We start from the raw sequence: 14,140 nt of genomic DNA, 5'->3' as shown, positions 1-14,140 counted from the left end.
GCCGGAGGGCTCGGCTGCTGCCCGCAAGGCTAGCATGCCAGCCTGGGACCCGAACACGTAGCTGCCGCTGCGGGGCGCAGGCAAGCCGTGTCATCGCTGGCATGTCTGTCTCTCACTTGGATACGAGTGTAGAAATCTCAACACACGCTATCAACGAATGATACTGCAGTTTGCACTTCATGTGCAGGAGTGTCTAAAGGGCTTGTGATAGTGATTGGCGTTCTGCGGGCTCTTTGGTGCGCAGCACCTTGATGAATTTAGTCGGTGGTCGGCTAGGTTGGTTGGCACAGGTTGGCACCTCTGCTCCAAACGGCAGGTTTGGCAATACATCAGCGGGACTGGATTTCCGGGAACATTTCCATTGGACTGGACTGGAGGTGGACTGGAGGTCTCCCATCGTTTCCAACTGTTCATCTGGCTAGATGGCGTGACGAATCACTGGGCTAGTCGGCATGACGGAACGCTTTCGATTCGTCTCATAAAACTATTGACAAGTGAAGGAATCATGCGCATCGTCTTGTGTTCATGTAGGCGCGTAGCTTGTGTTGCTGAATGCTCGATGGACGGTTGTCGTTTACCCGCAGAACTCGGTCGGTTTTGCGTCGTGTGTCGCAGCGCGACAAACAGGAAGTAAAGTAAAAGGAAACACTATGTGCTATTGAACATAATATAAACAAGTCTGATATGTATTAGTTTTTGGGGCCTCGGGAACTTAGCAAGTAGCCCCTGGGACTAATCGGGAAATTCAGTTGCGACTCCGTTGACCACATGTTTTTTAGATTGCACTCTGACGAAGTTACTTCACATGACTGTCACAATTAGATCGTCTTAGCGTTCCCTTTAAACTTTGCAATTTATATGATGCTGAGACAGATGCACTATCCACCAACATGGCTCACCAGGCGCAGGCCTAGGCTAGGTACCTTGCCAAGACAGTGTACTAAATTAAGGACACGTTGTAAGTTTTCCATTTGGGCATGTTTCGCCGAACGTCCAATTGCGGATCGCGAGTCGACGACAAGCTGGCGCCATGGTTGTCTGCAGGCTATGCAACGGCTCCAAGCCATCTGGCGATACCACATGAGCTACCGCTGTTTCCTGTCCAACCCGTCGGCGTGTTCCTGCCTGGTGAGAGTGGGCAAGCTGTCCTAGGACCCCTTTCCCTGGTGGTGCGGTTCGTGCGGGGCGCCAACATGCGGGCGCTATCATGCCACTTAAATCGAGCCAAGCAGTGAAATGTCACCGACAGATTACCGAAGAACCATGTGGGGCCGGCGTAGAAGATTCCCTTGCAAATTGCAGCCTTGCTGGCCCACACCTGCCGCCACACACATCGGCCTTTTGCGGCCCCTTCGCGGCCTCGTCCCATCGGTCAGCCCGTTGCCCCATACTGCCTTCCCCCATCGCTATAACCATCACTAACACTAAGCCACTAATCAGCCCATATACCTGCAATCCTAGGCCATTTCCCACCACACCGTCCGTCCCTCCCGTCCGCAGCTCACCGGACCCCCCCCTTATATATATACACACGCATACACACACACTTCCCTCCCCCCAACCACATTTCCCTTGTTTCCATCAAGGTATGACTAAGACTCTCCACCTGTACGAACCGCACTTCATCTCCCTGGTGGAGGAGTGTATGGCTTCGGAGCACAAGCTCATGGCTACGGCGGTTCTGGAGCCGTTCTTGGGGGATGAGATCAGCGAGGCAGATGCGGGGCCGGGGGCCTTCGTCGGGGGGTACAACTTCTCGCTGTCCTGCGGCTGCTTGGTACAGGTACGGCTGTACGGCAAATCCCTACGACACGACAATATGACAGGGGTGATAGGATGACACAAGGGAGGAGGATCTCGGGGTCGGAATTTGGACTTTTTGTGGTGTTGAGACAGAGGGGGTGCGGGCACCTTCTCCCCCTCGGCTATAACGGCTGTTGAGTGCGGGCGCTGGATTGACTGACTGACTGACTGACTGACTGCGTTCAGTTCACGGGCCAGCCCGCGGGCTCTGGAATGTCGTAATGGGCAGTTAGTGAAAATGGAGGGGGCTTTGTGGACGTCTGGACGGAACTGTGGACAAGGGGGAGGGCCGCCGGGCCCTGCACCAGGCCCCGACCGGCGCGGAGGGGGTCAGTGGACCATCCGGATGAGCAGCAGCAGCAGCGGGGTTCCTGGGGATAAAATACACACACACACACACTCTCAGGTGGCCAAGCATTGGAAGACCCAATTTCCTGCTGTATTGCCGTACCATATGCCGTACAACCTGCGTGGCGAACCGAATGGCTTTTCCTTGCGCAGGTGCTGAGTGCCAAGCCGTACACTGGCGGTTACCTGGTTCGCATCCGGGGGGAGGCCCGGCTGGGTATCAGCGGACTGCCCCAGACCGGGCCGTACTTGCGAGCGCAGGTGGGACTGAGTGGCGGCTGGTGGGTGGTAGCTCGTAATAGGGGGAGGGAGGAGGAGGGTGTAGGAGGAGGAGGAGGAGGGGAGGGGTTATGCATAGGAGTTGGAGGAGGGCTAGAGGGGAGCTGTATCGAGGTCTCATTTACCGGCTTCGCGGCGCTGCTCTTTCCCCCCTCGGGGGTAGCGACAGTTGCCAGCTCGCCGACAAGCGAGGGAACGAGACTGGCATTCATTTGACATCCCCGCGGCTGACTGGTTTGGAGAGTCGCCGCCTCTGCCCCGGCCACGACCTCCTAGCCACAGCCAAAGATTGGTCTCCTCACTCCTAGATCACACCACCGCCACCACTCACTTTGACCACTGCTACAGATTGCAGAATGTTTTCATGGCGCTGGTCTGATGCAGCTTTCCCTCACTCACCCCTATCCTCCCCTTCCCACCCCACCCGCGCCACTCCGAAGGTGTACCCCCTACCCGACCAGCCCACTCCGCTGGCGGCGGATCAGCAGGAGGAGCTGAGGAGCAAGGTGACACAGCTGCAGGACATTCTGCGGGTAGGTCGGATAGGTCGCTTCCCTAGGCTGCACATACGTGGGGTCTTGTAGGGCCAAGCGGGGGAGAGAGAGACAGAGAGAGGGAGAGAGAGGGAGAGAGAGGGGGAGAGAGAGGGGGAGGGGGGAGAGAGAGAGAGAGAGAGAGAGAGAGGGAGGGAGGGAGAGGGGGCCTGACGGCTGGGTGAGTGGGTGAATTGAAGCTTCCAAGGAAAGGTGCCGACGGTTGTGTGATGCCCATGTTTGCATCTCAAGAGCCTTGCCAGATGAGGAGTCGCGGCTTGCTAGCTGCCTACCTGCCGGCCTACGCGGCTAGGCCTGACTTGCCGGCTGCTCGGTGACAAGCAGCACTGCACCAGCGTCTCTGTACGGTTCTCACATCTGCCGTACGGCCGTGTGCACGGCTGTGTCGTATACCCACAGGACGTGCAGAACCTGGCGTCCAAGTTCCGGTGTGATGAGACCGCGGCGCTGCAGCAGGCCATGCGCTGGCTGTATGCGGCGCCCATAACGCCGGGGATACAGCAGCCCTCTCCCGGGGTGCACGGCTGCATGGACCCGGAACCGGGTCTTGCAGGACAAGAACCGCTCTTCGCAGCAGGCGGCACAGCCAGCGGTCGCGGCGCCGGTGGCGACCCGGGCGCGAGCGGTTCCGTTCACGACAACTACGACCGCAACGTTTGCAGTACAAGTAGCGGCCGGGACAACAGCGCCGCCGGCAACAGCTGCGACGGCGGCGGCGGTTCCGGCGCCGCAGCCACCGACGGGGCGATGTCGCTTCCATCTCACCGCCACAGATCGTCCCTCGGGAACCAAGCAGATGGGGAGGGTGCACTGGTCGCAGGCGGGGTTGGCGAGGGCAGAGGGGGGCACCACGCGGCGGCATCAGCTCAAGCAGGTGTTGGGGCCCATGTGGTGGTTAGGACGGAGGGACCCGCAGCAAACACCGGGGTCGACGACGACGGCGAGGAGGACTTCGACCCGGAGGGGGCGGTGCGGCTGTCCTGGGCTTCATTGCAGTGGCTGCCGCACGCCAGTACGGAGGTACGGCACACGGGTTCAGTGGCCAGTGGGTACAGCAGGGTTCTGGTGCGGGTGTTGTGGACAGAACGCCGTGATGCAGGGAAGGCCGGGGCCAGTCGAACGATTGCCTCTGTGTGTGTGTGTGTGTGTGTGTGCGTCTCCTCCTCTACTACCGGCACTACCAGCTGCCGCCGATCCTTTCTCCTCCTCCCCCTCCCCCCAGCCCCCCTCCGCCCACCCACCTTACCCGGGTCGTTCTCCACGGCCCCCACCACAGCCATCGTTCCCCCCCCACACACACACACGCATGTCATCTCCGTGCTGGTGGTGGTGGTGTTTATCTGAGCACGGACACGCTCCTCCTCCTCCTTTCGGGCCCACTCCCGTAAACTAGAAAAATAATGTTGGTTTTATAAAATTTTAGGATAACGATGCTGTTATTTTGGATTACCATTTATGAAGAAAATTCACACCCCGCGCCCTCCCCCTCAAACCCCCCCACATCACAACATCGCACGCACCACCCTAGGAGCGCATGTACATGGTGCGCACCCGGCTGCTAGCCATGGATACCAGAGATGTAGGTCGGCGACTGGACCTGGCGCTGGAGGCCATGAGCCGGGCAAGAGCCAGCCTGGCGGCTAAGTGCGCCATCAAAGCCGCCAGCTGAAGCCGTGACGTTTAATGTTTGGGCCCCGCGAGTCGCGAGTGGCGACACAGCTCCCGTGTGTGTGTCTGTGTGTATGTAACGTCACGCAGCATCGCGTCATGGTAGTTTGAAATGATGATGGAGGGATGTGGTGTTCGTTGGGGTGCAGGGGGAACGGGACACAGCAGGAGGGGCAGGACAGGACACGGCAGGGGTGCAAACTGCGTACGGCGGTCTTGAGATCGGGGGCCCATCACGCGGTCAATGGCGGTTCTTATTAGAGAGACTGTTACGGTTGAGTAGCGGCTCCCCCGGACTGTTAGGGTGGTAAGGATTTACACCTCTCCTCCGTATGCCTGTTGGGGTACATGAGGACAGTATGGACGGGTGGGTGGATTGGTACGACCAACGTCGTACGTGGCCTGCGACTTTTGTTCGTATAGGAACTATTGTTTCATAGCGAACGAGGCTGCCGTGTTGTTTTTAGCAGCATTGGGTAGCGTACCTGCCGCAAGATTGGATGAATGATCACCATCAAATCCACTTGGGTAACCATATCCGCTTGAAGGTTGCATTATTTGCGTGTTTCCCATTTCCTAGTCATCGCGCCAATTATAACACAATTTAAAAAGTTTCGAGTCCTCCATCAGCCGGTGCACAACCACCACCAAGATTTACCAACACTTCCTGACAGCCTCACAGACACAGGGCGCATGTTCGGGAAATCGAACAAACCCTCCTGTGTCTCTAACAGCCATTATTACTGCAACAACAATCCCTAACACCGCATGACGTCAGCCCCTTTCGCGTGCTCCGCTGCAAAAGCGATAGTTGCACTACCACCATTACTACTACTACTACTACTACTACTACTACTACTACTACTACTGCTATTACCACCGCCACGTTGGTGAACTTCCTAGCTCACCCCCAGCTCGGAACATCATCGCATAGTGACTAGCAGCCACAGCAGCCAGAAGTACCCCCCGCCGCCGTTGCCCTTCCCCCCCCCCGCGGGGGGGAACTTGCACGTGGCCTCCTCCGCCCACACCGCCATTCACCTGTCCCACCTGCTACATTGTGTCCGTCCGTCTGTCCATCTATCCATCCACCCATCCGTCCATTCATCCATCTATCCGTCCATCCATCAGCTGTTGCATGTCTCGCTGTTGCAGTCAACTAATCGTTACAGGCAGAGCACTCAAGAGCACTCAGTCGCAGATAAACGTGTGCTACAATGCCTGCACAACTAATCAGAGGGTTTGGAGGGATTCCTGTGTACACAGTTTACATATTCACTTATGTGTCAATTATGGATGAATAAGGCCCCCCATCAGATGACATGCCCACAAAGAAGTTGATTCCCGCGCAGTGTGGCGCCAACACACAAGAGCTTCTCGCACACACCACCGTACCACATCAGGCTCTGGTTAACATTGTACAATTGCACAACCAAAGCATTCACTCCGAATTGAAACTCACCTACCGGTACCTCACGAGCTCGAGCAACCACCTATCGAACTGGCGCTACCAGTACTCAGCACTCGATCTGCCGTAAAAGGCCGTGTGCATGGACAAGCAGCCAGCGCCGGGGCGGATTAACCCCTGGCAATGCGGGGCCCCCGGCTCTCTTTCGCCAAGTAAAACGGCAGCGACGCAATGTGCGCGAGGACTTGCACCCGTAATATGAATAGAGTCCCAACAAAAAAAGCAACAAATCCACGTACTACAACACCAGCAGCAAAGAATGCACGCGACCCCAACCAAGGAGGGAGCCCCTTCTTGGCAAGGAAGCAGATATGCGGCCCGGTGCGGTAGGGGACCCTGGGCCCGGCACACGGGAAGGAGCCATCACACATCTACACGCCGTTTGGACCCCAATAGAGGTATCAACGAGACATATATGCACTCTCTCACATGTGCAATTGTGCGAAATTGACATTTGGAAAAAAAATACTCGAGGGTTTCATTTCAATCCGAGGCTCAATCCGAGGCTCGCATCATGGTATGATAAGGGAATGGCGACCCAACGACATCTCTCTCCCCCCCCCGCCAACGCCATGCTCTCAATCAACAAAGAATCCCTCAGACGGCACCCTCAAAGCGACCGCCCAAGGCATGGGGCGATAGATCTTGTTATGGTATGGCTACCCACAGGGTACGGCAACTGACAACTACCAACTGAATTCCAACTGACAACTACCTATCAACCGGTGCACTGCTGCACATTGGTGAGTGAAGTTTCCCCAGAACTGACGTCATCGAAGGTCTCACATCAGCCAACGTCATCATATGGCGCTCAACTGCACAAAAATGCGGATCTACTCAGGGCCTTCGGGCCCATAGAAAGCGCTAAAAAGAATACGGTAGGAGCCATTTGCCCCGCTATCTATCTACAAACACAGAAACTCCTGGCAGCCGAGAGTGTGTGACGTGACTGCTACTGGTACATAAGACACCAACATCATACAGATGCGATGTACAGATAAGCGTACAATATACACATACATACATACACACGAGGGTGGGCAGCCAGAGGGCTCGGAAGCGCTCCCCTTCCCTTTTAAGGAAGGTCCCCCCGTGCATGAAACACCCACCACCCCACCCACCACCACCACCAACAACAACTGATATTTCTTTCACCCTTCCACCCCCTCCCCACGTAGTACAGGGGGGGTACGGAGACCACCTGGTGAAAGCGGTGACGACCTAAATCTCTATCTCTCAGGGCGCACCGCCGCGCTGCAGCTGCTGACGTCATATCATCAAAGGTCTCACTCAGCCCTCCCTCCCTGTAGCCGCCCCGCCGGCGGCCGCCGGAGCTGCCGTTGGCGGCTCGGGCGGCGTCACCTTGACTGGGTGGCTGAGGTCGCCGTCGGCACTCAGCATGATGACGGCACTGGGTGGCAGGTTGCGAACCGAAAGGTAGGTGTGGCCGTTGCGGTGGTGTACGGCAGGCTGTAGCTGGACATCCGTCTGCGATGAAGACCAGGATATGTGTATGTGTGTGTGTATTAGCGTGTGTGTCAGTGTGTGCGCGGGTGAGGGAAGGCGGCGGGAGGGGGAGAGGGTAGTTCAAAGGAGGCAGACCGCACTGTCAAAAGAAAAGAGCTCCCCGACACAGACACAGTGCATGTGCAGCGCATGCGCATGGGCAGTGCACACAGGTACGCCAACTACCAAACAATCTCGGCGTAGCGCCGTACAGTCGTGCATTCCCCTTTCCATCCCCTTCTAGACCTCCCCCCAGCTTCTGTTCCTCGCAACGCTGCTCACCAGATCAACGCTGGACGCACTGCCCCCCAGCTCCACATACGCCGCCACCAGCACACATTCCGCCACCGCGCCGTCGTCGCCGGCGCCGCCACCTCCCTCCTCGTCCTCCTCCGCATCCGTGGTGGTGGAGATGCACTGCACGTCCCAGCGGCCGTCCTCGCCATCGCCTGTGGGCAACAGACCCGCCGCCGCCGCCGCAGCCGCCTCCTCAGCGCTGAGGGACCGGACGCTGGTGCGACCTGCCGGAGGTTCGCGGTTCATGGTGGCGACGGGAGTGGTGGAAGATGCGGTTTGTACAGCGGTGGCGCCGCCGCCGTCCACACCGCCCAATAGCTCCAGCCGGGCACCGGGCAGCAGACGGGCCACCAGACAGTCTCCGTGCTTGCTAATGTAGGCTGGGCCGAATAGGCGGTAGCTGCGGTGGAAAGTGGAAAGCGCGAAGGGGCAGCAAAGATATGAAGACGGGAGTGTAGAAATGTTATTTTGGGTTTCGTGGTACTTTTCATAAAAAGCGGGGTGAAGTGCAGTTGATGGAATTTGTCGGGCGTAGGTAAAGAGGTAGGCAAGAGCGACGAAGGGAAAGGTTCCTTGGAGCTCAAAAGGTGCTAGAAGGATCGTATGTGCGGAGGAATTCTTTCCGCCGCGGTGGACAACAGCATGTGGTGAAGACGGGCTCTTAGAGGTGTCCGGGTGTCCTAGCTTTTCTTATACTTTTTATATTAGCTTAAACATGGAAGAGGGAAGAAACCAGCGAGACCGAAGCAGCACAATAAGTCCCTAGGTCGTGTGCCGCTTGTTGCCGACCATCGGTAATTAAAAGATGTCATGCAGTCTTGGTAGCGTACATGTAAAGCAATCGCACACCCAAGATGGAAAGTCCCGATTGGAAAGCAGCGAAACTGTCCTACCGGTACCGTGAGAAGGATACCGTAGACTTTTGGTCATATGAGCCCGGAGACTGCGTCGTCACGTACCATCCATAGGCCGCGAGACCAGTATTCGCTGGCTGCGTGTGCGAACCTCCAAGAGCGTCATGCGTTGGACCCAGAACGACCGGCTTGTCAGTTCTGACTTGCGGAGTCCGTGTAATTGCCGATGAGAAGTGGTGCTGAGGCTCAAAGGCGACATGTCCGTATGGGACATCGTAATTACGTCTTTCCGAATCTCGCTCTCGAGGAAGTGACGGAAAACGCGCCGAGGCCGCGCGCGTAGCCAAAGCAGCTGCCAAGCGCTGAATTCGCCCTGCACATATGTAGGTACAGGCAGGGTTGAACAATACTCCAAAGAGTGAATGTGTGGATCCTCGTCTGCTAAAGGACGGTCCGAAAGTTCGTTAAAATTTGGGAACCTGGCAGGCGCTGCACTTCGCACCTGGCCAGACAATTAAATATGATCTTGGACAGTAGTTCTTAGCTGCCTGCGTGGAAAAAACGATTTGTATTACTCGACACAACAACACCTGGGACGCCAAAGAATGGTCCTATTCGCCACTAACGCTAATCCTACTCACAAGCCGACAATGCATGTGATGCTTCTGTCCGCTCATCGTAGTACTGTAATAACCTGATAGCGAGGCTCTGTAAGGGACGTCAAAAGTTCAAGCTGGAGCACCGCTAGCGTTGACTTGCTATTCGCTTTTAAAACCTATGCAGTTAGGGGTGCAAGAGCTGGGTGCGCAGCTGTTGTATCAGCCATGCCGTGTGGTGGTTAAACCTTGTTATCGACGGTTAGCCAAGCGGTTAGTGGATCCAGATCAGAACGGGGCTGGGAACTCCTTGTGCGCTGGTTGTTTTGTCGAAAAAAACAGTCTGCCTTCGCAAATTCTTTAACGCCTAAAAACGGCGAGAACTGCTTATGTAGCCCTGCAGGCAAGACATTCATAACGGGAGAAAAAGCAGGCCACCACGGGCCACCGTGTGGCCTCTACGGAGTGGGACAGTATACTTGTGCGTTAAATAATTTACAATCCTTGTGGAATTTATACGTACGGGTGACTGAGCGAGATCAGGGCCATGTCGCTGGCGCTGCGAAAAGTTTTAAAAATCCAAAGTTAGTCATAAGAACACTCCCACAGTGCTTACTGTGGGGGTTGCAAAAAACTACGCGTTTTTACGCATAGGATCCCCAACGTTCTTCCTAAGCATCACCGTGTGAAGGCCAAGGATGCTGCAGTGTGGCATCCCAGGTGTTTGACGCTTACAGAGGGGTTGTACTGGCACAAGATGTACAATCATCCCTGTGTGTTTAATGAAGGTCACAGCTAGGCCTGACGCAAGGACCCAAGTTCGATTAGTCCGTTAACCTCAAGCCAGCACCTGAGCGAAATGGGTTTCCAAAAACAGAGAGATTGTACCTTTTATACCCGACTTTACCTGTAATACCGAACATGATAGCGAGAGGGACTCCCAGGTTGGGCTGGCAAACAGCGCGACCCACACAATGACCTCATCATCCCATCATGGCAGCTTGGACGAGCGGGGGGTTGCGACCCAAGCCCAACGCCATTCCACACAATTTAGAGGTCCCACCGCTCAACCATGTTCTACTTCACGAACGTCATTAACAATAGCCTTGCCTTAATTTTTGCCTTCTGTAATCATAAAGGAATTACTGGTACGTTCACCTTGACGCTGCGAAGCCCTAATCCCCCATCTCATCGCCACACGGCCTTGCATCCCGGAACCTCTCACCTCAACGCTTCATCAAAGCAAGGTGAGGCCGTCCCATGTCGCTTCTGGCACACGGCTTGCTCCTTAGATCTTCTGCAGCTTTGTCGCGGCTTAAAAAGCCCATCGAGATGCGCAATCACGCAAGGAAGGGTAATTTCGAAGCGTGCCAAGCGTCAGTCGCAGCCAGCGGTCGCACGACAGCAACAACAGCTTTTGAGGTCAATATTTTTGGGTTGAGCAGGGTCGCTCAGCTCCGCATAAGCGACATCGCGGATTAATCGTTTTGGGCGCTATGGCTTGCACGGGCGAGATAAAACTCTGCTTCCGAAGTAGCAGCTTGGGATAAGTGGAGGTGGATTTTCCCAAACGGTATCTTAAATTTCAATCTGTTTTATGGCCTGCCGAATTTTCCTTTGTCGCTTTGCCGCGCCCGCTGTTGATATGCTTCTGTTGCTGATGTGAAGGCCGTTTTCTTAGGGTTGCAGAGCACTATAGGAGGCGATGGCGGCAGCCACGATGGCGTCTCGGTTGCGACCCGGAGCGGTCTCGACGGTGGGCACTCGCTCGGTGCTGCGCGCAGACCCACGGGTCACTCCTCCCCTTCGCCATACGGGTGCGTTTCCGGGACGATCATGACATGCGACAATGTGCGCAGTAGTCACTTCGCCAGATCGAGCCCCGCCCCAAAAACTGTCCCCGGTTTCCCCAACTCAACAAGTGCTGAGGACTTGTCAGCACTTGTTGAGTCCACATGGCATGGCGCTGTTCGGTGCTCAGATCCCTTCGTACAATTTTGTACAATCAGATTTCTTGGTTGGGAGCCAATCCAATAAAAATACTGCAGCTAAGGAGTTGACCGACCCAGATGTCAACCGACCCGATAGGATTCCGGATCCATCAGCAGCTGTACATTTCATTTTTATTAATACTCCTGTATATTGCGCATACAGCTCCGCAGCTTTGCGGCGCAGCAGCCCTTGGAAACCAAATGTCAAAGCCAGTGCAGAGGTTGTGTAGAGATCAACTTTCTATGTTCTGTGCATTGCATGTTTTCAACGCAATCGTGGATATCCGAGCTGGGTCTTCTGGATCTGCGGGCATCTGCGCGATTTTAGGCAACATGTCCTGATTAGGGCCCTATTTAGGGCGACGCGTCAGCTGCGATCCAACACCGCTCCGTAGATCCTGTGAGCCGCTGTGGACCTGCTGTCTATCCCCTCGATAGCAAAGGTATTGCTTTGGACTCCTATGACACTCCTCGTCGTTGACTTGACAGCCATGTTGTTGCCGCACTCGCCCCCCATACATATCGCTGGTCGGACCAACATGGTGCTCTCCTGCCCCCTCTCCTACCACATGCGATGTCGCCGGTACCTACCTGCGCTCGCTGCATACCCTTCGGGCTCGCTTCGGGCTGCGCGGCATACAGGTCGCCGCTACTCGACTGCCGTACGAGCCACCATTGAGCCGCCGTACAGCAGCACGCCGGGGGTAAGCGGGTCGCGGGTGTGGCGGAGGAGGTGCGGACCGGAGTCGGAGGGAGGGAGGGAGGGAGGGAGGCCCCCGGCGGTGATCTGGGTTTGGTTTTTCTCCCTCGTCCCCTCACGATGCCGTACATACACACCGTACATGAACACACGCGTACATGTTCCCCCCGGACCCTCCCCCCTCACGCTCCCCAGGGTCGCCCAGCAGCTCGCAGCAGCAGCAGCAGCAGTCCCCCACCTTCCGCAGCCGCCAGCCCCGGAGTACCCCCGCCGCCGCCGCGACCAACACCCACACCCACTTCGGGCGCGGGCATTTCACCCGGCCCCACATCGAGTAAGCCTTTCTCGCCTTCCGTCTGACGTGGCTCCGTCTGACGTGGCTCCTTCTGACATGGCTCTCCGTGAACCGTGTAGCTTTTTTGTGCCGCATGCGGATTCCTAATGTCGCCCTACCACTGGGCCAGCCCGCCCTCGGGGCGTGTAGGTTTTATCTCTACCTCAACCCTCGTCACGCAACCCAATCCCAACCTCCAGAAATGTTTTTTCCCTCCTTCTCTCTGTCAGTCAGTCTGTCTGTCTGTGCTCGTCTTTTGTTAGGGGGCCAAGTGCTTAGGGGTCAAGTGGTGACTGCGGTACTTAGTGACGCACCTCAGCGACTGGGGGTGTTGAGCAGCTGCCGGCGGGTGCCGCAGTCGCGATGGCGGTGAGGGGGGCGGTGTCGCCTCAATGGGCGGAAGGGAGCTGCAGCTGACGGCTTCCGGCGTTGGGTTTACTCCCTTTTTTTCCGCCCTCCTCCCCTTCCCCCCCCGGCCGACGTGTTGTGCCGCATTCACGTGGAAAGAGATCATACAGACATACTGACATACTGACAACACTTCCCCCCGGCCGCCCCAGCCGCCCCAGGGGCCTTTTAAGACACTTGCTCGTTCACTCCCCCCCCCCTCGTCCTCCTCAGGTCCCGTAACGCCCTCCCTGGGCGGCGGTCCCGGATTCCCCGCCGTGGGGAGTGTCGGGGGCCCCGGTGGGGTCCGGGGCGTTGGCGGGGGCGGCGGCGGCGGCGGCGGCGGTAGCCGTGGCGGTAGTGGTGGCGGCGGCGCCCCGGGCGGACCCTCCGGTAGGTGGTCGTTGTGTCAGTTGGGACGAGCAGCCCGGCTGTGCATGTGGCGGTGCGGTGCGCGTGGGGGAGGACTGTGGACTCTTTTGAGCGTTATGGACCACCTAAGGGTAGCATCATTACCCTATACAGTTTGTCCTCCCAACCCCCTCCCCCCCCCCCCCACGCCCCACGCCTCCCTCCGCCTCCTCCGCCTTCTCCCTAACCCCCTCTCCCCACCCACCCACCCAACCCGTCTGCTCGCCGCTCCCGCAGTCAAGGCCCTCTGTTCGTCCGCAGTCGAATGACGCCTTTCATTTCTCTGCCTGGTACAACCGCTTACAACACCACTCCCCCCCCCTCGGGCGCCCCCCCCTCCCCCCCACCCCCCGCCTCCTCAGGACCTCGCCCCTCCTGGTTACCCGCGGGGTGGACCATCAGCCAGGTGCTGTACACCCTGCTGGGGGTGGGGGCGCTGTGGCTGGGGTGGAGCTGGTACCAGGAGAACGAGCGCCGCCGCCACCCTGTGAAGCACGCGGGTGAGTCTGACAGTGGACACGGGGTTTGATTTGGAAGCGGGTTAAGGGGGGGAGAGGTCCTGGGGCCTGCAGTATGCTGTACGTATGTGTTAAGCATGTATGTAATGTGTATACGTGTACGTTGGCTCAGTGGATCAATAAGGTAGTGATTGGCTTGTCACTTCGTACGGGACCATCTGTTTACCCGGTAGTACTCCTGCCACCACCAGCGCCACCACCACCACCAGCGCCACCACCACCACCACCACCACCACCACCACCACCACCACCACCACCACCACCACCACCACCACCACCACCACCACCACCACCACCACCACCACCACCACCACCACCACCACCACTACCACCACCACCACCACCACCACCACCACCACCACCACCACCACCACCACCACTACCACCACCACCACCACCACCACCACCACCAGCACCACCACCATC

At 57.3% G+C, this 14,140-nt stretch overlaps 3 protein-coding genes across 3 annotated transcripts in view; 2 read left to right on the top strand and 1 right to left on the bottom strand.

Annotated features, from left to right (window-relative positions):
* Nucleotides 1-1,588: 1,588 nt before the first annotated feature.
* Nucleotides 1,589-5,274, top strand: VOLCADRAFT_105320 (uncharacterized protein; the record flags this gene model as incomplete). The annotated part of the gene is made up of 5 exons (XM_002952023.1): nucleotides 1,589-1,783; nucleotides 2,305-2,412; nucleotides 2,871-2,963; nucleotides 3,384-4,004; nucleotides 4,513-5,274. The coding sequence occupies 5 exons, from the start codon at nucleotides 1,589-1,591 to the stop codon at nucleotides 4,651-4,653; spliced, it is 1,158 nt and encodes a 385-aa protein (XP_002952069.1). The 3' UTR covers nucleotides 4,654-5,274.
* Nucleotides 5,275-7,410: 2,136 nt separating this feature from the next.
* VOLCADRAFT_92590 (uncharacterized protein) lies at nucleotides 7,411-9,454 on the bottom strand (the record flags this gene model as incomplete). Its single annotated transcript, XM_002951952.1, has 5 exons — nucleotides 7,411-7,608; nucleotides 7,909-8,323; nucleotides 8,817-9,150; nucleotides 9,280-9,325; nucleotides 9,419-9,454. 5 exons carry the CDS (start codon nucleotides 9,452-9,454, stop codon nucleotides 7,411-7,413), a joined length of 1,029 nt encoding a protein of 342 aa, XP_002951998.1.
* A 991-nt stretch (nucleotides 9,455-10,445) lies between these two features.
* VOLCADRAFT_92589 (uncharacterized protein) overlaps nucleotides 10,446-14,140 on the top strand; it is a gene marked incomplete at both ends in the record, with an annotated part of 8,770 nt that continues 5,075 nt past the window's right edge. Inside the window, 5 exons of the mRNA XM_002952022.1 lie at nucleotides 10,446-10,620; nucleotides 12,007-12,068; nucleotides 12,260-12,398; nucleotides 13,020-13,178; nucleotides 13,559-13,696. Of these exons, the coding sequence (XP_002952068.1) occupies nucleotides 10,446-10,620; nucleotides 12,007-12,068; nucleotides 12,260-12,398; nucleotides 13,020-13,178; nucleotides 13,559-13,696 (673 nt within the window). The remainder of the gene's footprint in view (nucleotides 10,621-12,006; nucleotides 12,069-12,259; nucleotides 12,399-13,019; nucleotides 13,179-13,558; nucleotides 13,697-14,140) is intronic.

This window comes from Volvox carteri, assembly GCF_000143455.1.
Source record: "Volvox carteri f. nagariensis unplaced genomic scaffold VOLCAscaffold_27, whole genome shotgun sequence".
In the NCBI taxonomy this organism is placed as follows: Eukaryota; Viridiplantae; Chlorophyta; class Chlorophyceae; order Chlamydomonadales; family Volvocaceae; genus Volvox; species Volvox carteri.
This window is presented reverse-complemented; position numbering and strand designations above follow the sequence as displayed.